We start from the raw sequence: 27165 nt of genomic DNA, 5'->3' as shown, positions 1-27165 counted from the left end.
CAGTTGTTTGCCTTTTGGTCAGATGTATAGGCCTCTATAAAAAAAAGATTACTATTTAACCGCCAAAAGTGTTCCACTTCATTAAACTTTTTATGCAGCTGCTAAATTATTATTTTTTTTTTTAAACCCCCAAAAAAGCAAGATAAGAGAAAGGTAAAATAGAGGAAAAAGAACTACTGCGTTTAACATTTTTGATGCATACATTTTACTAAAAGGTGCCCCTCTTACTGATCTCAGACATTTGAGGGGTATATTAAAGCCATACATGGTCCAATGTGTTCAAGCCAAATAACCAATTCTGGCATAAATTGTCACAGTTCTGTGTTGGTATTACTTTAGAGAAAAATAATTTCCTTTTGCATTAATCTCTATGATTAAGGCTGGATTCACACCTGGGCATAGCATAGGCACATTTTTTCTGCTCGTTTTTCAGCATGTTTTTCCGTTCAGTGAAACGTGCGTTTCACTGGCGGTATGATTTTTTTTTGGTAAAATTTTCCTTTTATTTTCTCAATTTTTTTTTTACTTTCAAACTTCCCGGCCGGTTCCGCCCTGCTGCGACGCAGCCGCTCGCAAGGGACAGAACCCGGAAGTCGGCAGCCGCCGGAGGACACAGCGGGGATCGCAGACAAGGTAAGTCCTACGCTGTATTCCCGACTGTGGCTCGGGGTTACTGCTTTGTTAACCCCGATCCGCACTCGGGAATACCAATGGAAACGCGCGGAAAAACGCCCCAAAGAAGCTCCTGTACTTGTTTGGGCGTAGGGCGTTTTTTCAGCGCGTTTCCACGGGCTGAAATACGCCCAGGTGGGAACCATGCCCATAGGGAAGTATAAGATTTCACTTGCTGGGCGTTTTACAGCGCGTCGATCAGCACTGAAAAACACCCAGGTGTGAACCCGGCCTGAGGGCCCATCTATTTTCTATAAAAACGAGCAAGCTTTTAGCCACATGTGTGTTCTAATACACCCATTTCAGGGATGTAATTCCTGATATAATAATGCCATAACAAAACCTACATTAAAGAAAGAGCTCAACAAAAATATAACATCAAATTATATAAACGGTGTAAGGAAATTCTAACATTGTGCAAATAGTGAAACGCGAACTAGTGAGTCTTTGTTAATAACATCAACAAACTCTTCATCCATTGCAAACGTTGTGCTCAAAAATATTCCATCTAGTGCCACCATCTACGGAAAGCAGTTCACCATAATTATTTGACCCCAAAATTATAGGAAAGTCAGAATGCGCTTTATGGTTAATCTCAAAGTGTTCCAGGATATATGATTCCACCAATAGTAAGTATATAGAAACTTTTCGATGTATCCCATTTTCAGTAATGTATTTCCGTTAAAATGTGCTCAAATAGACAAAGTTCCAAAGGTGAAATACAAATTTCAAAGATTTAGTAAGACATGAAAGCATAAAACTCACATTTCCAGTGCAATATAGCACTATCAAGATCCCATTATGGAGCATCTCCCAGTATACAGCATAGAGTAGAGCAGATCCGTTAAGCAGAAACGGCAACAAATAAATATACGCTGGTCTGATCTGAGGGAGATAGCCTTTTGTTTGGCCAGCATAATGAGAATGTTTGCTTACCAGCATTCACGATACATTTATATTGGAATGCTAATCTTTTCACGTAGTTTTAACAGCTTACCTTGTATTTAACTTTCCAACTGCATTTGCATAAGTAATGCTACGTTTGTCATTTCTAGGCCTGTGGCTATGTCATGATATTATGAACATTGGCGGAATGACTGCCACACTGATGCCTGTGTATTGGTATTCAAATCCAAGTATACACCAGGAGGCAATAAGTAAAGACAATCGCACATCTTGCTAATAAGTTTCTTGTCTCTGCCACCACACAAATCCTCAGGAATTAGAACTCCCCTGTAGCTAATTATTGTTATTGTTGTTTTTATTATTATTCGTTGGTTTGTAATTGTGCCAGTTTAAAGGATTTTCTATCCTGTAGATTGCTCAAAAGTGGTAAGCTATAAATTAGCACAGCAAAAGCCATGTATAATTACTCGCAGGTTTATCCTGGATATTCGGCTGTTATTCACAGCTGATGAAAGCTTTCCTGAGCTCTTTTTGTTTTTAATTACGATGCAGCTTTCTGCCACTACAAACTATATTTAATGCATTTTTTTCAGTTTCATCCAAAAATGCATATTTTCACATGTGTACTAAGATGGCGTTCCTGCTAATTAACAGCCCCGATAGCTCTCTGGTTTTACCGGATGGCTCACTTGAACAAGCCCAATGGCTTTATTCACACTGTTTATATGCATGCAGCATGTGTGGTAATGCACATGTGTAGGTGTGAACGGGCCATATAGTTTACATTTCACTTTAACAGTTGCACTGAATAGATGTGAACCAGCCACATAGGAAATAATGGGATTTCTACTTGCAATAGAACTTCATGCAGCCAAACGCATGAGTTTACTGCATAAAAATGGACAAAGTGTGAATAGGCCCTTACTCTGTGGAGCACGATTTGTGTAGGAAGTCGCTTTTCTTATTGAAAAGTATGGCTTTCTTTTGTAGTCACCCCACTGGCTCTTTTTGTATCCACATTATGAGAGAATTTATAATTGAGTCCATTTTTGGTTTTCTTTTTAAGTTTTTTTTATTTTTAAAAACTTCGTTTTTACATTCTATTATATTCTATATATAGATATAGATATAGATATCTATCTATATCTATCTATATATCTATATATCTATATGATACAACACACCATTTTATATATATATATATATCTCTAAAATGAAGGTAAACATTGCAACAAAAGTTGGCTTTGTTATTTTATTTTGTTATTTTTGGATGGAGTTCTACTTTAATGTTGAACTCCAGTCAAGCAGCTAGATACAGTTGAAATACATAAATGGAAACGGTTTTCTTGATTTGTTAAATTATCTAACCACTGGGTTATGCAGCTGTTTCCAGGACAGCCCTGCATAACCCCTCCCACTTCCATTTTTGCTACTGTCCTTAGGTGATCAATGCCTTCTCTCAGCTTTAAGAGTAGTACACAAGTTTGCATTATTTCTCTGCAAATTTTTTTTCTGCAAGACTCATAGCAAGTTTCCCTCCTGCTTCTCTAAACCACTGTGGCGCTTCCGGCAGCCATCCAGATCAGTTTTCTCCTCAGCGGTGCCTTGGCAGGTCGTACTAAGACCATGCCCGAAGGAATATGCGGTGCTGGCATGTAATGTGCTTAGTCACTGGACCTTGCCGCCGGTGCCTTCCACTTTGTTGCAGTGTGTGTGGTGAGCTGCAGGTTGCTCTAAGGTCAAGGGCTATGGTCCATCTAGGTGGATGCCTGATCCTGATGACCTCCCTAGGGGGGATATGCCCACCTGGGGGCACAGAGCAGATGGCATGTCTCCCCTGACCGTTGCCACATCCGTGGTAAGGACCAAAAGCCCCTTAGATAAACCACAGTCATGCGCCCAAGGTGCCCAGGCAGTAGCCCTAGTATCCTACTGGGTTAAGTGTCCAGTTCCAGTGATATTTTGTATCTGCACTTTTAGCTGTGGTTCAGCTTTAAATATTTAAATGTAACTTTTTTTTTTTCCCTATTGTGCATGCTCCTGCCATTTTCTCTTTACTGGTGTGTACTCTGGCTGGACATACACTTCCTGCTGCTGCAACACTAGGCACAGAAAGGGGGGGGAATGCTTTACCACTACGCTGCTGCTTTCCTTAAGCCTGGGTCACTTTCTTGCTGCAAGTGTCTAGTCACCGGGCACCCCTTCACCTTGCTAGTCAGTTGTTGGGGGGCACATGGCAGATCATAGATGTAGTGTTGCCGGGGCCACACAACCTGATAACCGTGCTGATGAGGGTTTTACCTCTCTGGGGACACTAATTCTGTTAGCCTTTGCTTCCTATCCCATTTGTTGCTAGTATCTAGGTACACCTCTGCTCCCTCTAGATTTCCTTCCTTGGGCTTACTGTCTAGAGAGGAGAAGAGTTTAGCACCACATGGCTGATTTTATTGGAAAAATGGCTAATCTCTTAAGACCTCTCGCTGCAGGAGGCTGCAAGTTGGCCCCTCTCCTGCTCACTCAGTGTCTCCCTCCTATCTCTCCCTCTGCCTGCCTTAGCACTATGTGAGGGGGAGGTTCTCAGGAATCCTGTTTTCTGTCACCTACCGTGTTTCCCCGAAAGTAAGACCTACCCCGAAAATAAGACCTAGCACTATCTTCAGGGGTTTCTGTAATATAAGACCTACCCCGAAAATAAGACCTAGTTCGGTGGTAGACCTCATATTACAGAAATCCCTGAAGATAGTGCTAGCTCCAGCTCCCTCCCGCCAAGGAGGGAGTCTTATATTTTTTCGTAGGAAAAAAAAATATAAGACACTGTCTTATTTTCGGGGAAACACGGTATTCTGTATTGCTTGCTACAAAACTGAGGACAACTGTGCGTGGGAGGGGTTATGCAACTCTGTTATGTAGCTTCGATTGATTCACCAGTATCCAACCACCTGGCAGTTGCATAACCCAATGGCAAACAATGTAACTCTCTGTGTCCTGTGATGTACTCAAAGAAATGGAGTTTACAGGGAAGACAAAAATTCTGCTTAAGACCACATTCACACCTGCGCATTTCGTGAACGGGCACCAAATTGAGTGTTTTTGTGCAAGTTTGGCACATTCTCATGAAACCGCAAAAAAAAACTTGCAACGAATTTACGTTGGCATTAATTTCTAATAGCGCCAGGAAGACATGCATGAAACCGTGCACAAACGCAGAAACAAAAAAACGCAAAACGTGTGTCACAAAATCTACATGAGCTTTTTTGGCACATTTGTTGCACATACAGGCCCGATTGTACTCAATAGGAACATCTGGCACACGAACGCGCGCAAACTTGGTGCACACTTAGAGATACACAGGTTTGAATGCGTTACTTAAAATGATTCGTAAATTTTGTGCAGGTAGTCTCATGATTAAGGCACCCCAGACAACACAGCCCGTTTCTGCACCTCCACTGCATTAGCAGCAGTAGTTGGTTAGGAAGCACCTAGCATGCTTATTGAACAATTAAGAAGCAGAAGAACACTGGCAAGGCATCTTTCTGCTGTCTCATTGTGTTAAGGTGCCCATACACCTGCCGATCATCGTACGATAATCGCGGATGATCCCGCAATCGTACGATAATCGGCAGGTGTATGGGCAGAGTGCGACCGCATCTACTGTACGGTCACACGACTTTCGTCTTCCTAGCACGCTTGAAAATCGGTCGATTTTTCAGAGCGGTTGGTAGCCCGCTCGGCAAGCGCACACTGCCCGCTCAGCACTGCAATCCTCGGCAGGCCCTTCCCTCAGCGGGGAGGGTTTGCGATGATCGCAAGTACGATCTGCCAGTCCAAGATGGCAGATCGTACGAAATTTGAATGACCTTACAACCATCGCACAACGAAAGTCGTGCGATGGTTGTAAGGTGTATGGCCAGCTTTAGTATGTTGCTTGTCAGCACACGTGCACTGCAGATATCCCTGATTATCTTTAACCCCTTCATGACTGAGCTTGTTTTTAGTTTCTGTTCGTAAATGACTGACACACTTTTGACATTTTTGCTGTGTGATTCTTCCACGTCAGTAATATACTTTCTTACAAAGTGCACCCACACATATTATATATTGTTTTTTAGAGGACAGATAGGGCTATATATTTATATCACATATGTGTGTCTAACGCCTCACTTAGGACAAATAAAATATATTAAAAAAAACACTTTTTTCCCAGTTTTGATTTGTAGTATTTTTTACAAAACCAGCACAGCTAAAAAAAAAAAAAAATGCAATAAATACATTCATTTATTTGTCCTTTTTCTTTTTTTTTACACTTCTTTTTTTTTCTTTACACTTTTCACAATTTTTTTTAAAACTTTTAAATTATTTATTTAATTATATCAAGAAGTCATTGTGAATTAATCTCACTATTACTGCTTGATAAATTAATACATTTTTGGTTATTATTAGGCTGCTTCAAACTTCATAACAGCCAATAATAAGTTAGTGACACTGATCCTGCAGCAGTTCAGGATTCAGCTGTCACTAAAGGTTTTCTGAACGTTCCAACAACGATCAGAAAACTGAAACATTCTTCTTTCAGGAATAGATACATTATGTATCCCTGAAAGTGAAAGTAAAAAAAAAAAAGCCAGTATACGATCGAGAGAGATATCTCTAGATCTATACGAGCTGTCAGAATGCCAGCGTTTGCCCGCTCTGCTTTGACTCTCAGACACCCGATATTAAGGTATTAGGTGTCTGAAAAAGGTTAACCCTTTCACTAATGGATGTCTCTATACTGAGGCATCCATTAATGAATGGTAACCGCTGATTCTCAGCAGTTACCAGCCCTCTAATGCAGCAAATATCTCGTCACTTACAGTGTACGTGACGAGTCATTTGGTCCCTTTGTGGCGGGACGTACAGTGTACGTCTCCCGTCACGAAGGGGTTAAACACTGACATCTTCTCCAGTCTAGGTGTAGCTGTGCAGGATATTACAGGAGATTAATTTTAAGACAAACTTTTAATGAATACATAATTGCAATTATTGGTGTTTGATATGGAGTCTAGTTTTAAAATGCATGTAAATGAGAGTTTTGTAAGTTGGGCTTTTAGAATAATAGGAATGATATAAAATACCAGGTGGTGAATGCCTTGTATTTTGAAAAAGTTCTTATCTTTTATGCGTTTATGGGTTAAGCTATCCCTTAGTTTGAAATGAGACTCTGGCTTTGGTTCCTGGTTTTTTTTTTTCGTTCTTTTTTTTTCCTTTCCTGTGGCTGTAGAAAATAGAAGGGTAAGTATGTAAATTAGAATCATTTCATTATGCATTGTTCCAAATCAAATCTTTTTGTGCAGCATGGAAAAGAATACCACCTGCTGACAGCATTCAAAAGAAAACTGCTGTAAAAGAAAGCTCCAGACTCCAAGCAAAATATGCATGGTGATTTCACACTATGGCTCTTGGAGAACAGCCGCCAAAATGCTTAGGGAAGACTTTGGTTGAGAAGCAGAATTTAATATTCTCTAGTATGGAATTGATTGAGGTCTGAATGGGTTTCCCTAGCCACAAGAATTTAACATTCTATAGTCAAATCGAAGTCTAACGATGAATACATTATGAATGCCTGCAGTTTAATTTCGTGCTTGATTACGTTTTTGATCTATTACTTCTTGCTCAATAATAAAGCAATGTCCGCTTTGCTATATAACTGTCATATAGTTATTGTAAACCTATATGAAATAATGCTTAATAGGGTTTTGTTGGGGAAAAATGGGTTGTGCATAGTAAGCAATACTGTGAGAAAGGTGCGCTGAGAAAAGCAAACCCTTTGTTATCCTTTTTTGTATTATCAAGCTACTATCTTGATCCTACATCACAGGCACAGGGAGTTAATTCTTTAATGGATGGGTTAAGCAGCTACTTAGCGCAGTGGTAACTCAATCAAAGCTGTAAGACAGCCCTGTATAACCCCTCCCACCGCCAGGCTGCCTCAGTTTTTTTGCTCCTGTTCTTAGGTGATGGATGCCTACTCTGCTTTAAGAGAAGTACATCCTTTTTTGTGATTTCTAATGAAGATTCTTCTAGCAAGTTTCTCTAAGCTTCTTACTGCCACTGTGGAATCTATCAGCATCTATTCAGACCATTTGTTTCCATGGCAGGCTATTCCAGGACCCCACCAGAAGGAAAATGCGGGGCTGGCCAGTAATTTGCTCAGTACATTGGATTCTGTGTGCGAGGCTCTCACCCTGGCACTTGTTTAGCATGTGCCGTTTATTCAGGTTGCTTTACTTGTCCAAGTCTGTAGTCTATTTCGGTTGAACACTGTCCCTGAAGATTTCCATTATGAGGATCAGATTTGCCAGGGCTAGTCCCTGCGGAAGTTACCCAATGTAGCAGCCCCTTAACACTGCATTAGTTAATTTGGGGGGTAGGGTCTGCTGCCCCTCTTTTTTAAATTTTGCTTGATGATTTTAAGTCCCGTAGGCAGCCTGTGGAGCTGAATGGTGCCTAGGCATCCTTGCTCCTTCAGGTACTGTACATGCACCCACTTTTTTCTTTCCCCTGGCACAGCTGGGACCTGGCTCTGGTGCTTTACCACTGTCCTGAAATCATTAGTCTGTATTGTTTTAGAAAAACTGTCACATGGCAATACACAAAAATGTATCAGTACTTGTATCTGAGTACATGGACAAGTATCAGTACTTGTACTTGGAAAAATGGTATTGATGCATTATATATATATATATGCATATATATAATGCATTAATATATTAATATATATATTAATGCATTAAAATGGGGATGTACAAATCCCAGGAGTTCCGTATGCTCCTTAAAAATGACAGCTGCCTCCTAACTTTTGAATTTTTCTCTAGTCCTCGAGCTGGAAAAGTATCTGTACTTGTACCAAGTATGGTACTTGGTATCTGAACATCCCCAATAGGGATGTATAGGTGGCAGACTCTGGGGCCACACAGCCTTAGGGGCCACACAGCCTGACAAGGATTCTGGAGAAGGTTTTTCCCTTTTGGGGTCACTATATCTGCTAGCCTTATGTTTTGCTTCCTCTTCTTCTTTTTGCTCCCCTCAGGGTCCTCTGTGCCTTCCTATATCCTGCTATCTAGAGAGGCATTTGCTTCTCTAATGGTTGAATTGTAGTGGATATTAGACCACCATGGCAGTTTGTCAGATATTATCTGTGTGGTCAAAAGCTATGGCTAGGGACCCTGGGTCCATCTTGATGGACCCCGCCATTCTAAAATGGCTAGAGCTCTTTCCTGTGGCCTTTGCTATTGCGTCAATGGCTTGGCAGATGTCCTCAGACAAATCTTCAGGATGGGATTGTCTGTCCACATGCTATGAATCCTATGAGTTGAAAGCTGGTCTGCCAGGCACTTCTTGTGAGGAAGCTCTAATGGCGAAGCTCTAATGGCATTACCTTTACTAGATAACCCCTGTTTGGCAAATACTTGGATATCTACATCAAAGACTTCACAGAGGGCAAGAGCACCTTCTTACCACAGAAGTAGTAGTCCAAGCCTTCAGCAGCAAAATCCTCTGCTCCCTTTTCTAAGAAAAGTTCCTTTCATCCCTCCCAAACATTAGGGTCCAATCCCAAGCTAGGCCCTCAGTTTTGTTGCAAGCCATAGCACTTCAAGCCCTCTAAATGCAAGGAAAAAAGCCCTCTTCACTATGAAGGGGCTCCCCCACTTTTATTAGTGAAGGGATATCTGTTGGTCTTCTTGGCTTCCTGTGCTTAGAACATTCCTGATGCCTGGGTCCAAAGCATTGTGACCAAGGGTTACAAACTGAAGTTTTGCCCCTTGCCTCCTCCTTACTTCCTCCTGTTAAACTTGTCAAGAACTCTTTAAAGAAAGATGGATGTTTTTGCTGTCCTAGACCAGCTCCTGTCTCAGGGGGTCATAATCTCTGTTGCTGAGGCAGAAAAATTTCAGAGGTTCTACTCCAACCTGTTCACTGTTCCCAAAGCAAACAACACTATTCTCTATCTGAAGATTTTCGACAGGTTCCTGTGAGTCCAAAAGAACCATATGGAATCAATGACCTCTGTTATCACCTACCTTTTGCCCAGGAGATTTTTGGCAACAGTGGACATCAGGGATCATGCACATCCCCATTTTTTCTCCCATCAATGCTACTTGCTTTTTGCCGTGGACACGCTATATTACCAATATGTTCCCCTTCTACTTGACAACTGAGCCTTGCGAATTCACAACGTCACACATACCGCATAATCCAACGTTTCGGGACCACACAGGGTCCCCTCATTAGGGCAGAGATGTCCCTTCTGCGCTGATGAAGGGACCCTGCGTGGTCCCGAAACGCTGGATTATGCGGTATGTGTGATGTTGGGTCCAAATAAATGGACATTATTCTTTGAACTTTATTTGCTGTGTGCTGGTGATTTCTATCCTCCATTGACTGCTGTGCACGGCGCCATCCGTGATCATCACTTCAAGCACCACGATTATTACTTGGACCGGGAATGCTGCAGGGAGTGCAGGGGGACTTACTGTTTTCTGGAATTGGTCCTAGTCTTAGACATGTCCCTGTCCAGGGTCTTCCTTCTCTAGAAAACATCTAATCTTTCCACCCCCATGTTGTATCTTTTGGTCCGGGGATCACCCGACCATTCATTTTTGTAAGAAGGTTCTGGGCTTGATGGCAGCCTTCTTTAGGGCAGTCCCCTATGCTCACCTTCACTCCTGGCCTTTGCAGTTGAACATTTTGGCTGAGTGGGAAATTTTTCCTGAGGAGGATTCCTGGAAAGCCTTTTGGTTCAAGGGATCGGATCAGTGAAGGAATCTCGACTGCCGATCAACATCCCAGTGCACAGTTAATTGATTGTCACCTTAATGCTGGACTGCTCTGTGAATTTGGTTGCTACCTTAACGCTGGACTGCTCTGTTTTGGGGCTGTTTGATCAGGATTACGTCAGAGAACGCCATGGCTGTGGCTTACATCAACCTCATTGGTTTACATCAGCCTCATTCTGGCTTGGGGAGCCCTGTCCACAATGCACATTCCAGGCATAGAAATTTGTAAGTAGTCATTGTAGAAATTAAATCAGTTTCTGGACCTGGGAGAATGGTCCCTTCAACTTGGAGGTGTTTCCGGCCCTTTATCGCAGGTGGGGGGACAGCAGACGTGGACCACCTGGCATTCAACAACAAACTGGAAAAGATTTGTGACAGGGACCCTTGGGCCTTTGCAGGGGATGTCTTGTTAATTCTATGTTATCAGTTTAGCCTGAGCTACCCATTTGCTCCTCTGAAACGCTTGCCTAAACTCCATTGCAGGATTGAAATGGAGGGCATTCTGGTGATCCTTATTTCTCCCAATTGGCTCAAGAGACTGGTCAAACTCCTGTCCGACACTGCATGGGAGCTTCTGGATCTTCTGTCCCAAGGACTGCTATTTCACCCTGCTTCTCAATCACTGGCTTTATACGGCCTGACTGTTGAAGCCCAGTTCCTGTAGGGATAAGGCATCTCTACATTCCACCTTAACCAGTTCATTGTCCTACCATCCTTATGTCTTGCTTCTAAACCTCCTAAAAAAAATGTCTCTGCATGGTTCGGCATGGTTCAGGTACATCCTAACTTTATGCTACTGCTTCCATCCACAAGACTCACTCCCTGTTCGTCATTCCTGAGGGTCCCTGTATGGGGCAGCTGGCTTCTCGTTCCACTATAACTTGGTGGATTCAGCAAGCTGTCCTTTAGGCCTATGAGGTGACGGGTAAAGTTTCCTCCTTTCTGTTAAAGGCTCACTCTACTAGAAGCATTGGGACTTCTTAGGCCTTCCAACATCAAGCTTCGGTTTCCCAAATCTGTAAGGCTGCCACCTGTCCCTCTGTTCACATTTTCCCAAGTTTTACCAGGTTGACATTCAGCCGTCCGTGTATATTTGCTTCAGCCGCTAAGTTCTTACAGCTGCCCTCTGACTTGTGGGGCTCCCTTCTGCATTAGCTTCCGGTTGGGGGTTTGTTTGTGGTTTTCCTGTTAGCCATTGTCTGTTAGCCATTGTTTGATGTGTTGCTTTCCTCCCAGTACTTATCTTGCACTAGAGTACAATGGCTTATGCCTCCACCTCAGTCTTTTAATTTCAGTTAACAAAAAGCATGTGATGTAATTTCGCAGACGGAATTTAGACGAGTGCCTTTCTGGCAAACCAAAGGTATTTTTGTACTGTACTTGCTGCATCTTTAGAGGGATAAAACATGAAGACATGTATAGCATGTATGCAGTGCATGCTACAATATTTTTAAATGATGTTGCCCTGACATTCTTTAACACCTTTTAAGTCTGCTTGAAAAAGGAAGCCTTAAAGAGTAATTCTACTTTTGTTGAGAAAAATAAAATCAATCCTCCATGAATGATCATTGTATATTTAACAGGGAGTTTGGTAAACTGTTGCGGTTTCCCATCTGTTTCTGTTCTGAAGAAAAAGTTGTTTGTTTCCGTATGTCCTTTCCAAACTGATCCCTGAATGGGAGTGTCTGGGTTCATTTAATCAGCTGCTAGGCTTCCTGAGTTGTAATAAGGAAAGGTGCAGTGTCGGCATCCCTTTTTAGTAGTAATTAACCCTTAGGGTGTATCTCACCAAAAAGGAAATTCCTATTGCAAGGAATACCAAAAATTAGACTTGCATCTTAATGCAGGCTTCTGGGAAAATCAGTCAGCCAATTACAGAAGGAGGAAGTGACATTACTGGGGGCGTTCTGTTCAGGTCGCCATATTGAATTAGATTTTTTTGACAGATTTAGAACATTACATCAGCTACAGTTTTAAATTGAAAGGTACTGTTTTATAATTAAAGCTTTTTAATCAAACAATTAATTACAAAATTGCTTGTGTGACAATTTTGTATATGTCTCCTCCCTCCTTCCCTTCGTTACCCATCACAGACAACTACATCACCCGACTCCTCCCCCCTTCCCTCCGTTAGCCGACAGAGCCACTCGGGGAGGGGGGGGCGGAAGCCAGCGGAGAGGTGAGTACTTTGATCGATCAAAATAATTTTGATCGATCAAAGAAATTAACGATTAATTGACGGATTAATCGTTAATTTCCGCACCCCTAATATGCTATATTAATTTTTTTAAGTTTTTATTTTTAAAGTAGAGTTACCCTTTAATATAAACTAACCCAAACACTAAAATCTCATAGGCTTTAACATCTTCATGTTATTTCCAAACAATAATACTTTTTAACAATGCAGCTTTTATTAAATCAAAACCTGTTATTTCTGCCACAAAGTTATTTGTGCAAGCACTTCCTATCATAGGGTAGTAACCTTCTGCCTGTGTTGCAGCTTTTCTCCTCCATTGTCACCCTGTCACATTTGCTCTTCGAATGAAGAATACAAGCAGTCACATTGATGCACCTTGCACAAGGATGGTCCCCTGTTGCCCCCAGGAAACCTGCTTTGAAGAATGCCATGCAGTCTTTGCTTTAATGCATTTATGTAGTTTGGAAGTGGCTGTGATTTGGAGGAGCAGGGGTGTGTGTGACATCATCTCTCCTCCTCCAATCACAGAATACCTTGTAATCTTTTCAACAAATACAAGGCACTTTGTGAAATGCCAGATAGTGAGGAGGGATGGATGATGTGACCAGAGTACTTCACTGCTCGAGTCGCATTTCACACTCCCCTCACTGCTCAGAAGTCGGTGTTATGTGAAGGACGGTATGCTGCAACTACCATTGAGGCCACATTCTCAATAGAAAAGTCCGGCACGTACAGCTCTGTGCTGCGTGCACGGCCGTATCTGGCAGCTCCCGGGACGGACAGGTGCTGTGTGTGATTAGTACGCAGCCCCTGTCCTTCTCTATGGGAGTACACTATGGGTGTCCGTACTGGCACGCTGACAGGATGGATCCTGTTTGCGTCCAAGCCTGTGACACCCGCACCTGTACGGACCTGCACCTGGGGAGCGTAGGGCGGCGTACGGCCGCGTACTCGCATAGAGAATGACGGGGGCTGCGTACTAATCACACACAGCACCTGTCCTTCCCGGGAGCTGCCCAATACGGCCGTGCATGCTGCACGGAGCTGTACGTGCCAGGTCTTTTCTAGTGTGAATGAGGGCTAAGTTGTGTGTTGTGTGGAGGGCGGCTGGAAAGTGTTAAAAAAAAAAAAGTACCCTTTCACTTTCCAGCAGCCCTCCACATATAACACACAGCTGAATAATTTACATACATACAGTGTGGTGTGTAAATTATAATTTCTTCCTGCAGTTTGGCATTTATCTATTTAAAGCTTCCCCTTAAGAGTAGTGTAGTATACATGTTAGGGGTTGTTTGTTAATAAAAGTTCTGAGCTGGTCAGAATTGCATATTTTTCTTCAAATCTATCTTTTTTTTCAGTGGTCATTCAGTTTTAAATTAACCTGCCACCAGTCATCACATTTGTTTGGGCCTTGATTACAAATCCATGCGAAGAAAGCAAATTACATAGACTTGTCTTTCTTCATTGATTTCAATTTAAAGTGTAATTTTTTTTGCCGTAGCATAAATCCATGAATTTGAAAAGTTTGATAGTTTCTTGTAAATCGATTCGCTAGGAAAGAAAATACATTCCTTTTTTTTTTTTCATGTGATACCTTTCATGTGACTTTTGTGTGGGCTTCATGTGCTAGTAGACATTTGACTAGGCCAGGCACAGGCAGATATCTGCCCTAAACGACAAGCAGGAAAATATCTTTACCAGGACTCATTGCTCTTTCTCATGTAACTTGCCTGATGGACTGAAGCTGCACATGTACAGTTAAATGAAAAAGTACAAGTATATTGAGGGAATCTGTATCTGGAGTTATTATTGCAGTGTTTGCCTTAAAGGAATCCTGTGGGGAGAGAAATACCATTACTGACTATCTTCTAAAAATGCTATCACACAAAGCTCATGCACATAACTAGTGAGGAAGAGCAGTAAAGCATAACCATTGTGCAGCACTGGAAACCAGAAGCTGAGCCTAAATACAACCATGTACATATATAATTACAAGCTATAAGAGAAATAAGGTTTTTAACACCTTAAAGAAGAACTCCAGGGAAAAAAAATATTCTTAACCCCTGCAGTGGGGCTACCCCTGCCCTGCAAAGTATGCGTTAGTTTTATACAACCGGTCCTTTGAGGGTAACCATACTGCTGATGCGGCCCCCGATGAATTTGAGTTTGCCACCCCTGGTCTAGGGTGTAAAATACAAGTTTTGCACGCCTGGTCCTTGTCGTCGTCTAGCTCTTAGACAGGCCCTTCCACTGCAAGAGTTAAGAATATTTTTTCTCTGAGTACTTTTTTTTTTACAGTTGAACTATGCAGTGAGATAACTGTACATGGCTGCAGTAGTGTTGAGAGACAAATAATGCTTTGGTGAAGTGGTGGTGAGAAAAGTGTTAATCGGTGCAGTGGTGTTTAGAGAAGTACTCTCCTATATGGGCCTCACAGGAATGTATATCCACTGATTCTTCCACACACACCAGCACACACTGGTACTGACTGGGCAAAGCACAACAGTCACACTGAACAGGGAGCCTGGAATGATGGAAGGCTAGCAGGGCACATTGACATACAGAGCCAGGCAAGACCAATCCTTGGCCTTTAGGAGCAGTAAAGAGGCTCCTTGTAGCTAGCCTCACCACAACCACTATTTTCTCCCTGTTTTGTCCTCCTCCACAGTCCCTGACTGGGTAACTGGCAGTACTGTTCGTGTGCTGAATACCACTTTCACATTGCAAAGTTAGCAATATGGCGATGAGATGTCTTGCATGCATGGTAGTAGCAATACACTATTGTGCATGCATGGAATTTCCCCTCCATATTTATCTCTGATTTGTGGAATATGTCATTGGGAGGTTGTGACTAACTACCCTGCACATGTATGAATATATATATGTATGAATATGAATATATATATATATATATATATATATATATGTGTGTGTATATATGCACATTCGTGCACATGTGTGGGATAGGTTCTTTTCATCACAGTTTAATGGGGCCCACGTGCATTCATGTACATTACACTGCATATGCATGCTGAAAATGTCTTCCGTGCGCCTAAGCGAATATGCATGGCGTGGCAGATGTAATATTGATTACAGACAGGACCACAACACCATCTTGGAGAAGACCAAGAAGGTGAACGTTCTAAGTTATTTTGCAGTGCAATAAGGAGTCATTATTTATCTGTAACCAACGAAACTAATATTTGCATTTCAACCTAAAACTTGTGTAGAAAACAAAACGCCATTTTACTTCCTGTAGTCTTCTCTTGATATAACTATAGGGTTAAATAATGTTTATAAGCACTGCACATAAATCATGTATAATAATAATAGCTTCTGGTGTGAGTGTGACGGACCACCTGGTACCCCAACTGGGTACCTCCGTCATAAATCCGCTTCCTCTCCGCTGCAACCTGAATTCCAGGGTCCTCAGCCCAAACCTGACTAATTATTGGACAGAACCAATATATTAGGACAGAAAGCTAAAACCCTCAAACATCAGACAACACCAATCTTGAAGTGGAAACCAAGAACTGGTTAGTTGAAGAAAGCACACAGAGTTTATACCTCACAGAATCAGATAGGAGTGCAGTGTGTTCCCTCCCCTAGACAGCCAGGTGCCGCATTGGAAGTCCTTAATTAGATAATAGCTTGATCCCATCACTCTAAACAATGGCCCCCCCAGACAGCCTGCTGTCTTTAATGAACACAGGGTCACTTCAATTTCTCACTTAACTTAGTTGCATGTAACCCCAAGAGGTCTGAGGGGGGTCTCCATAGTTCTAGGTCCATAGTAGGAAGGAAGCTTGCCCTCAGGCTCCTCCAGCAGCCCCAGTGATGGTTCAGTCCATCACAGTGAATACCTGTTATCAGTTTCTTCAATCCTTTATACAGGAACATTCAGATTAGAAGAGGGAGGGTCAGCACTGGAAGCCAATCAGACATGCTGCATGTAAATATGCTCACAAACACACTCTAACCGGTAGAGAGAAGACTGACCCGTTAGATGGCCTCTTCAGCATGCTGCTACTCATTCACTGTCCAGTTAATAGGCTGGGAATGGATAGAGGGCCCCACTGTTCCTTCTACAGTCTTAAGGTGCCCATACACTGCACGATTATCGTACGATAATCGTATGCGATCGGTTTTTCGTACGATAATCGAGCAGTGTGAACGGAGACGTGCGACCGTTTCTACTGTACGGTCGCACGTCTTCTGTCGAACCAGCATGTTCGAAAACCAGCCGGGAATCGTACGATTCTCGGCTGGTTAGAACGGTGCTTGGAAGATAAATGCTGAACGGGCCGGTGTGCGCACGCGCACACTGCCCGTTCAGCATTGCGGTCATCGGAAGACCGCCCCTCAGGGGGGCGGGCTTGCGATGATCAAGAGTGCGATCTGCCTGTCCAAGATAGGCAGATCGTACGTTTTTTTAATCCCTTTACAACCATCGCAAGACAAAAGTCTTGCGATGGTTGTAGAGTGTATGGCCACCTTTACCTGTAAGGGCCTATTTACATTTGCGCAGTGAATTAATGCACATTTATTGTGTCGCATGTTAACCAAAACACACAAAGTGCATCTACCATTTTAAGCAATGCAGCAAAACTACATTGCATGGTTGTGCGTTATGGCGTGACCACAACACAGCAGTGCGATAACTGCCTCACCAAGAAAGTGGTGTTATCTGCCTGGCTGTGCAGTATGAAAGGGCTGTGTTATTCTCTCAAGTGGAAGGACCGAAATCCTCGCAGGTTAAACAAGAGAAAATCTGTAGATTCTGGAGGAAATTTCCCTGCCAAATATTGTATTCGGACAGCTGCTGGTGCTGCTGACAGGGCCACCCATAGCTTTAATTTTCAGCCGATTTGGCAGGAATTTGAGCCGTGCATTGCTAGTTTTAGTCCTGTACGAGTGTTTTTGGAGAAGAAAGTGATCAGAAAGGTTAGATAACAGGTGATATTGTTTTCCCTGGCTCTGGGGATGTTTCCATGTGACTCCCCTTCCTTCTTCATTGCCTTAAAACCCAACTCTGGGCACAATACACTTACTGCACTTAAGTAATTTATATGGTGCCTTTTCTGTAAACACCCCTGCCATAATTAGACCACACTGTGGTCATATCTCCACCCCCAACCCCCCTCCTGGCCAATAACAAAATGGAGCATGGGCCCATTTGCTTTGTGGTTGGACAGGAAGAGAGTGGGACGGAGATGCGACTGCAGCGATGAGGTCTATGAGACCTGCAGTGCTGCAGCCATGTTTACAGCAAAGGGGCTATACAACTTACTGAACTTTAAGTGTTTTGTGCCCAAAGTTGGGCTTTAAACAGGAACACTTTATCTGGCCTTACATCTATAGATTATCTGCAGATTTTCTATGGTCCGATGGAAAAAGTGCAACAGATTCCTCCATCTACGCTAAGCTGTGTGGGTGGAGGAATCTCCCACTGGGCCAAGCTTCAGTATCTTGCTAGTCGGCCCCGCTGGCTCTCAAAACACCTTAAGAATCTGATTGGATGCAGGCATTGTTCAGGTATTTTGACAGCCAGCGGGGCCGACTAGCAAGATACTGAAGCTTGGCCCAGTGGGAGATTCCTCCACCCACACAGTTTAGCGTAGATGGAGGAATCTGTTGCACTTTTTCCATTTGGCCACAGAAAATCTGCAGATAATCTATAGGTGTATGTCCAGCTTTATGGAACTAGAACATCCCTATTTCGAAAGTAACTGGAACCAAAGACATGGTAAGATGAATCATACATGCGTGTTAAACTGTTCTGTAATGTCTTGAGCCTTTAAATGGAAATTTCAAGATCACAATATAATGGCTGCCATTACTGATTTCCTTTTGTAAACGCTGACTGATTTTTATACTGTCTTTCTGGCACTAAGGCCCGGTTCACACCTGGGCGCTTTGTAGCGCGTTCCTACGCTCTGCAAAACGCTCAAACACCGAAATCCCATTATTTCCTACGGGTATGGTTCACACCTGGGCGTATTACAGGCCGTATGAACACGCTACAAAACGCCCTACGCCCAAAGAAGTACAGGAGCTTCTTTGGGGCGTTTTTGTCGAGATACAGCCAAGTAGCCCTCGGAAACACGCGTTTGTCGCGCTTTTTTAAACTATGAAACGAGCAACAAATGCGCATATTCGATACGTCTAGGTGTGAACCCAGCCTTATACTTTGAGTCACAATTCTTCTAACAGTGAATTCACTTGCTACATACTTGCTCCAGTTCTGAGACTTTGTATGAGAGTCAGATACAGCCAGCCACCTGGCATTTTCAGGAGCAGGTCAGTAATGGCAGCTTTTCACATTTCTTACTTTTTAATACTGCTGGTAAAACTGTGCTTTTTGTAGCAGAATAAATTCTATGCAAAAGCAGTAGACTTAGTGGTGGTCACTTTTGCTTTTCATTTTGTTTTGATATGCATATTTGTGACTATTATCATAATGTAAATTTAAAAGCATTCTTTCTCATTTAACATTCCCTAGTGCATTTTTCCAAGGCAAGCATTTAAATAATATTTGTGGCTCCTCTGAAGTCTCTCATCATTGCTTATGCCCATGAAATGTGTTTGTATTGAGGTGAAATACATTTTCTGATGTTAGAATAAATTGTTGCAGAATGCAAACATAAATTGTTCTTTTATCTAAGCAAAATTGGTTTATTTCATTGTATTAATATGCTTTATTGCTTGCGTACAAATATAACACCTTGATGTAGAGTAATAAAGGATGATGGGAATGTTTAGTGTGCAAAAACAATGCATCTCTTTTTAATTTAATGAGCATTACATAAATTAATACAATTAATGATGTGTTGTCTTAAAGCATATCTAAAGCCAAGAACAGGCATGTGATATATTGTAGTTTACCAATCTTTAGATGGGACAGCTGCATTCATTTTCATTTTTCTGGGTAAAAATGTTTTTAGGAAGTATAATGCCCATTTATTTTACCAGAAATACAGTGTCCTTGTCACTTCCTGTGTGATGAACTTCTGGGATGAGCAAAAACAATCTCTTTCTTGTGTCCGCTACTAATCTCCCCCCTTTGTAATGAAGATGAACAGAGGCAGACATGGTTTAAGTCCAGCCTCGGTGACAACCATGTCTTTCTCTCAAGATTCAGGGGAGGAGTAAACTTATTACCCAGCCACCACATGGCAAATCTCTTGTGTTTATATGGAGAGTCCTCTCAATGTAATTATATGGAGAAGTTCCTACTTCCACAGGTCCTGGGTGCTTTTAGCAGAAATATTAGCAAATAGGGCTCTAATGTATCTGGTAGTGCTGGGAACATAACATACAATGGTTTATAAGTGGAAGCATTGGTTGTAGAGCCTGCAAACCAAACTAATCAGCTGGTGGATGATTTGCTATTACACACACACACACACACACACACACACACCTATTTTGCGACATAGGTATTGATTTTGGTAAAAGAGTACCTTTTTGTAATGCAGACCTGTATGCTGGAAAAAGATAAAAGGGGTGCAATAAAACCATATAAATGTTGTATACAGTATTGTGCAAAAGGTTTAGGCAGGTGTGAAAAAATGCTGTAAAGTAAGAATGTTTTCAGAAATAAGTGTTCATAGTTTATTTGTGTCAATTAACAAAATGGAACGCTAAACTAATGAGCTGTGAAAGCTTTTAAAGCATTGCCTATGGCCAATTTTGGGTATGGTAGTTTTTGGGGATTTTTGCGGGTGCACGCAATTTTAAGGCTTGACATGTTTGGTGTCTATGTAACCGACGTGACCCCATCTTTTTCTATTTTACCAAAAAATTCGGTGGTAAATGTATTATAACATAATGTATTTTTGAATTGAAGGCAGTGATAAAGTGAGGGGCCAAGAAGTTGGCAAACGTTTTGTAGCAGGCTGTCGTATTTCCCTTCACTTTTTGTCCTGTAGACACAACAGGGATTGAGGATATCTTTTCAATGTGAGGGAAGCTCACTCTTATGTTGTTGTCACATGCACTGGTGTCTCCACTAGAAGATTTCCAAGACAGGGAAAGGATCTCCGTAATGGGGACTTGGACAGCAATAAAAATATGACAGGTGTTCTAAATTCTCATCACTCTACAAAACTGTTCTATAGTGGTATTAAAGTATAACGAAAGGTCCAAGGGTCGTATGCTCTCCTACCACTTAATGGATTCCGCCACTGGCTGCACACATTTTGGACTGCCAAGGTCCCAAAAAGAACATGTACTCCTACCCCCTTTGCTGTACGAGGAATGCACTAATGCTTTTTGCTATGTTCCATCCCTATAAACCTTGACAATGCCTATATACCGCATTATTCTTGCTTTATTTTTGTTTTCCTTTATTATGTATGTTTTGTATGATTTATACTGTACATGAAAACCTAATAAAACTCTGATAAAAAATAAAAGTATAACGAAAGCCAAAACATTTTCTTTTACATTTTGATAAACAAGATAGTCACACTTGGCTCGTCAGAAGGCTAAAGGTGGCTTAATTGTAGCCATAATTTAGAAAAGTGAAGCTAAGACACAAATATGTCGCCTTGATACCTCTCTCTCTCCATAACCTCCAGTGAGCTGTTTTTCTGTTATTAGATTCTTAAATGTTGCAAGTCTGTTTTCAAGTACTAGCTTATAACAGGTATTTTAGTAAAAGATTACTTTACTTCATGTTGCTTTCTGATAATGTTCATGCTGTTTTTCATCTCTCGCACAATGTTTACCAGCCCATTACAATCTGTTTACAGCCATTTTTAGCAGGCGATTTTTGTTATGTGTGAATGACCATGCGGTGGTGGTCACAGACTGTAAATCTTTGACCACTGAACAATTCTTCTCTTTTAACCCTTCAGGATATTGTTTCCAATAGTAGTTTCATTACTGGTAACACTGTAGTCTGGTGTGATCATTCATTCTTTTGTTGTCCAGCCATCTTTAGATATTATCTTTTTACTTCAGTATATGCTTTGAAATAGATTTTAATATAAGGCTTTTTATTTTTTAGGTTTTTTCCCCAGCAGCTGTCAAGGATGTGAAGCATTTCTTCGGCATAAAATGACACTCATATCGCCATCAATACTAAAGAAATATGGAATTCCTTTTGACAAGGTATGTTATGAAACTTGTCATATATGGCCTGGAATGTGCATCTGTGAAAACTTGGGCTTTATTATTCAAAAAAACATCCACCAATTTCCTCCACTCTGTGTGTTCTTTCTGTAATTAAAACATTTTTATATTTTTTTTTAAAGTTGACTTTTGTATAAGAAAAACTATCAAAATGTTATTTGTTCATCCCTCTATATCAAATTGTAAAATTGAACTGTATATTTTGGGCATTTGGAAGTGATGCTCTAGGCTTAAATTTTGTTTTACCCTGAATACTGAAGCATTCCAGAGCTGCTGCTTCTAAAGCTCTGTAAAGCATTTTGTATATGGGCTAACATAAAATATATGCTTTTAAGATCAGCGTGTTAAAGTTTTTGATTCATTGGTGGACAGCTGGACAAGCCCCATGCATAGATAATGGACTATTTTTTTGTGGCTGGTGACTTGAATGTCAGCATCATATTGCTCAAGTAAGACCTTGTTCACACCAAGCGCGTTCCAGTGACTACACTCTGCTCACCTATATGACTCTTGCCAGGGGGATCCCAGTTGTCATGCTAGGTTGTTATTGTGTTTAACTTCATGGCGATTGCAGCTGGAGGTAGAAACTTAAATGGTATTCACGCATAGATATTTTGTCAGATTTTCTTGTCATTTCTATGATGACAAAAAAAGTTATCAGAGAAATGGGAAAGATGTAATTTCTGATCTCTCCTTCTGAAAATGCATATTGCTTGGTTGGTATGCCAAATTTCTGGTGTCAGTCCCTAATCTGAAGGGCAGTAGGGCAGCATAACAGCCAAGCAGCTAGCAGTTTCAGAAGATGGTCATCAATGGCATTCATTACACATGATAGGTTTACTTCAAGAATGACATTTGGAGCAATAGCATGCCTTATGTTGCCTACCAAAAGAATCAAATGGCTCAACATTGTATTACAATGTATTATACAATACAAGTAAATACAACGTTTTTTAGTGTCATTAGGCTAGAAATGGCATGTAAGCAAGTATGTTTGCAAGCACCCGGTAGCACCCTTAAATAAAAATCAGTGCATGGCTGCTAATTGTGTAAAATTACCAAATCTAAAGCAGGTGCTGTTATCTTTCTAACTTCTAACCTGCACCTGATCATGGTGCTTATTACTGTATAAATAGTAAAGAACCCTGAGCACAATAATCTTTTAAATATTACATTGTGAGTAAGCACTTAAGTGTGTAAAATTCATAGTTAAGGTAATCATTAGGGAAGACCAGAGAATTTCTAGAGACAAATCTTCACAAGGTAAAAGCGGGCACTCTGCAGCAGTGCACAAAAGTACTGCATGCCATACTCTTAAGTGCACACCACCACCATGCATGTGGGTGAATAAAAATATAGCTACATTTAGTAAACCGACATTATGGGAGGCCAGGTGAAATATCATAAAGCGCTTCAGCTCACACTTCTGGCCCTTTCTGAATGGGTGGTGGCTGGCTCAGTGATGCCTTCTTGAAGGCCCAAAAAATGCTGCTGCACAAGGTAGCCGTAGCTCTCCTTTACTATCAAGAAAAGAACATCTGCTAAGAGACTTGTTTCTAGAGAGCCAATCTTGGATCCATTTTATGTTTCGTTGACTGGACTCTGCTGGTGCCCATAGCACCCCGGACTTTGCAAAGTAATTTAATGTTTATTCTGTTTTTGTTTTGCTGTTTGTATTTTTCTCTTCTCTGTAACATCTTTTCTGTATATTTTCTGCACACTTTGCTTTATTAAAAAGGATCCTTTAGAATTGTTAAGCTTATCTCTATGCTCTAAATAGGAATTTAAAGAATCTTTGCCTCTGTGAATAGCACTACCATATTGTAAAATCTATTATATTCCTGTCTGGGGGGATAGCAAGCATCGCAGGCATTGCTTAATGTTGGAATTGTCACAGCATTTGCTGGGATCGGTGCATGTTTCCATTGAAGCATATGGTGGTGGCCATTGCTGTGTGGGTAAAGAGTTAACTCTGGAGTTAACCAACACCAGTGAGGATCGCTTTTAGAGCTGCAACAGTTCATCGATTTAGTACATTAAAATCGACAATTGAAAACGTTGGCAACGTTTTCGATCGTCGATTCGTCGGCTATCGATTGCTTAGCCTGTTCGGGGCTTCACAGGCGGCCTGAGTCACACGCTGCTCCCGCTGCGCCCGACGTGCCCACCGCCGCAGCATAAGCCACGCCCACAGAACAGGCTGAAGCCGTGCACGCCTCTGGTCTCCTCCTAGCCGTGAGCTCCCTCACCTGGCGTGAGCTGCCACATAAGCCACGCCCACCGCACAGGCTGAAGCCACGCACGCAGCTGGTCTCCTCCTCGCCCGCTGCTGGCCCACAGACAATCGAGGGCCCAGCTTCTGAAAGTAAGTCAGGAGTGGACTACACTAGAAATGTAACTGTAGTGATCTGAATATAACGACATCAGCTTATTTTAATAGTGAGCACTTTTCAATTTAGTCAGAATCTCTCAAGGAAACCTCTTATTATTGAAAAGGGAGGGCCCTTTTCAATAGTAAGAGGTTTCCTTGAGAGATTCTGACTAAATTGAAAAGTGCTCACTATTAAAATAAGCTGATCCTTGCCTGCCCTCAATACAAACTAGTGCAACTTGAATTATGTTCCATTTTGCTCATGTGGTTAGCACTTTCCTCCCTGTTCACATAGGAAAGGACTAGCACCTGTTCACTAGAGCTGCAACAATTATTCGGTTAAAATCGACGATGGAAAACGTCTGGTTAAAATTCAAATTTCCCGCTCGCCGCTCATGCCACGCCCACGTCGGTTAAGCCGTTTGCGACATGGCCACCGCACACGCCGGTAAACCCACTTACGCCACACCCATCGCACACGCTGAGGACATGCATCTGGCCCTCTCCTCCCGGTGAGCTACCCGACTCGCCGCTGCCCGCCGACAACCAACAATGCCGCTGCCCGCCGTCAACACTGTCATTCAAGGTAAGTCGAGATTGGCCGGGAGCTTTTTAATGTTTTACTGTTTTTTTTTTTTAAGCGGCACACTGCAGAACATTAGCAGCTATAGAGGAACAACAAATGTTGTTCCTCTATAGCTGGTGGTGTTCTCCATTATGCTTTATAATGTATTATTGCTGGGATTTGTAGTTCCTCTATAACTGGTCAGTGGTAATCTGCATTTCGCCGTATAATCATTATACAGCGCAATGGGGAATACCACCAGCTATAGAGGACTACAAATCCCAGCAATAATACATTTTATACAGCGCAATGCAGAATAACGCCATCTAGAGGAATACATCAGAGCCCAGCAATAATACATTATACACGTAATAGTATAGTATAATGTACTATTGCTGGGATTTGTAGTTCCTCTATAACTGGTCAGTGGTAATCTGCATTTCGCCGTATAATCATTATACAGCGCAATGCAGAATAACGCCATCTAGAGGAATACATCAGAGCCCAGCAATAATACATTATATACAGCGCAATGGGGAATGCCACCAGCTATAGAGGACTACAAATCCCAGCAATAGTACATTATAGTATAATTTACAATTGCTGCATTCCTCTATAGCTGCTGGTATTCTGCACTGCGCCGCTGTATAATGTACTATATTGCACACCACACTTTTTTTTTGTTTTACTTCCTTTGTGCCAAGCTTGCTCCCGTGATGGACTACAATCTCAATAGAAACTAGTAGTCCATCACTGGAGCCTTTTTTTTTTTTTTTTTAAATCCGATTAATCGAACTTAATAATCGGCTAACTAATCGATTATAAAAATAATCGTTAGCTGCAGCCCTAATCGCTTTCAGTCTGCTGAATCTTAGATTGTTCTGCAAGCTGGAAAATATCTGCAGGGTAAGGGGGGTATTGTCACATATTGGTGGCAGCATGGAGGGATCTGACCTGCCACTTGTCACACCATGTGTTCCCCTGCTTTGCTGGTCCTTGGCCGATTAAGGTCTTCAATACCTCCTGGCTGTGTCATATACCTTCTCCTCCCGCCACATGTTGTGATTCCTATTACTGGCTTCTACATCAGTACAAATTGGGGCGGGAGGAATCTCAGCGGAGTGAGCAGGTAGTAGACACACCCAGAAGTGTCAGGATCACTTTAAGGCTAGGTTCACGCCTAGGCGACACCTCACCGCGTGGCAATCGTCAGGAGTCGCCAAGGTGTGAACACCTAAGCAACAAAACTTCGTGCATGTTTGTACTTGTGTTCGTCCATTGCCCGCAATGTTTCTTAAGCTGCCAGTCAAGATGCTTGTCTTCCTGTACGTATGTACAAAGCGCATACAAATGTGCACAACATGCAAATAGCGAATGCTGAACACGTGCGTACATACGCACAAAACCGATGCCGCCCAAGTGTGAACACAGCATTAGCTGTATTTATAAGAAACTAAAGAAAATAATTGTAACAAGATGAAAATATTCGCTGTAATGGAATTGATGCCAACAATTCTTTTAAAAATAGTCCAAACTGCTCAAGTCAACCAAATTTCTTTCCCTGTTAGCTGTGAGGTTAGTAGAACAATTTTAGATGTATATCTTAGTTTGACTTTGTAGCACAGCTATTCACTCCAGGTATTTTTATACCACATCACAGCATCACTCTGGTTCAATAGTATGGTAGTAGGTTTCATTTTCAAAGAATTCTATGTGTCTTTGATGGGCGTCCTTGGCAGCATTCAGTGTAAGTTAGATTGTTAGCATGGTGATTTGCTCAGTATGATTTTAATCATTATGGAAGGGTGTCATCTTAACCCTATTGTTCCCATAAGGAAGATAAAATGACAGTTCTGTATCAAGTGAAGTGTGACTGGGCTCTTCTCCCCCCTTAGATAGCGCCACATCCCTATACATATAGCAAAACAATTGGAAATTGGGCAGTTGGACTTTCCAGATGCTGCTTCAATGGATTCACACACAATTTTCTTTAAATCTCTTAAAAGCATTTTGTTTTACTATACAGTACATTCATTAGATTGTACATCATATAAATGGATGCATGCACTGTATTTGGTATCTCAAACAATTTCTTTGCATGTGTACCCTGACTAGACCCCACCAGCCAGTGATTTTCAAATTATGACCAAATAATCTCTTTATAATGTCCACCTGCTGTATTATCTGATGGAGTAGGGGTGAAGTTCAGTGCGTTTTGCATTCAGGTTGAACTGCTTCATCTGAAAGGTGTAGAAAATACCTCTATAAGCAAGCAAATGTAGAGACTCAATTTACATGCATACAGTGCCAATGTGTAAGCCAGGGTGCTGCGCTTGGTTGTGTGTGATCCACCTTTTAATTGGTCTTTAAGTTGTGTGAAAATATCACAAACTAAATACAGTGCCACTGATCAAATCCTAATTGCGGCTGTATACTGAAAATACAAGTCAAAAAAAGGAAGGTAAATGTGTTCATGAATAAATATTAAATATTATTAAAT

General features: G+C 41.7%; 1 protein-coding gene across 2 annotated transcripts in view; it reads left to right on the top strand.

Annotated features, from left to right (window-relative positions):
* The window catches only part of KDM4C (lysine demethylase 4C), a 279255-nt gene that overhangs the window by 59215 nt on the left and 192875 nt on the right, over nucleotides 1-27165 (top strand). For both annotated transcript variants that reach the window (XM_018564061.1, XM_018564060.1), the window contains exon 7: nucleotides 21605-21708. In XM_018564061.1, the coding sequence (XP_018419563.1) occupies nucleotides 21605-21708 (104 nt within the window). The remainder of the gene's footprint in view (nucleotides 1-21604; nucleotides 21709-27165) is intronic.

This window comes from Nanorana parkeri, unplaced genomic scaffold, assembly GCF_000935625.1.
Source record: "Nanorana parkeri isolate BGI_ZX_2015 unplaced genomic scaffold, ASM93562v1 scaffold718, whole genome shotgun sequence".
Classification (NCBI taxonomy): domain Eukaryota; kingdom Metazoa; phylum Chordata; class Amphibia; order Anura; family Dicroglossidae; genus Nanorana; species Nanorana parkeri.
Note: the sequence above shows the minus strand (reverse complement) of the source record. Positions and strands in the feature narration are given on the sequence as shown.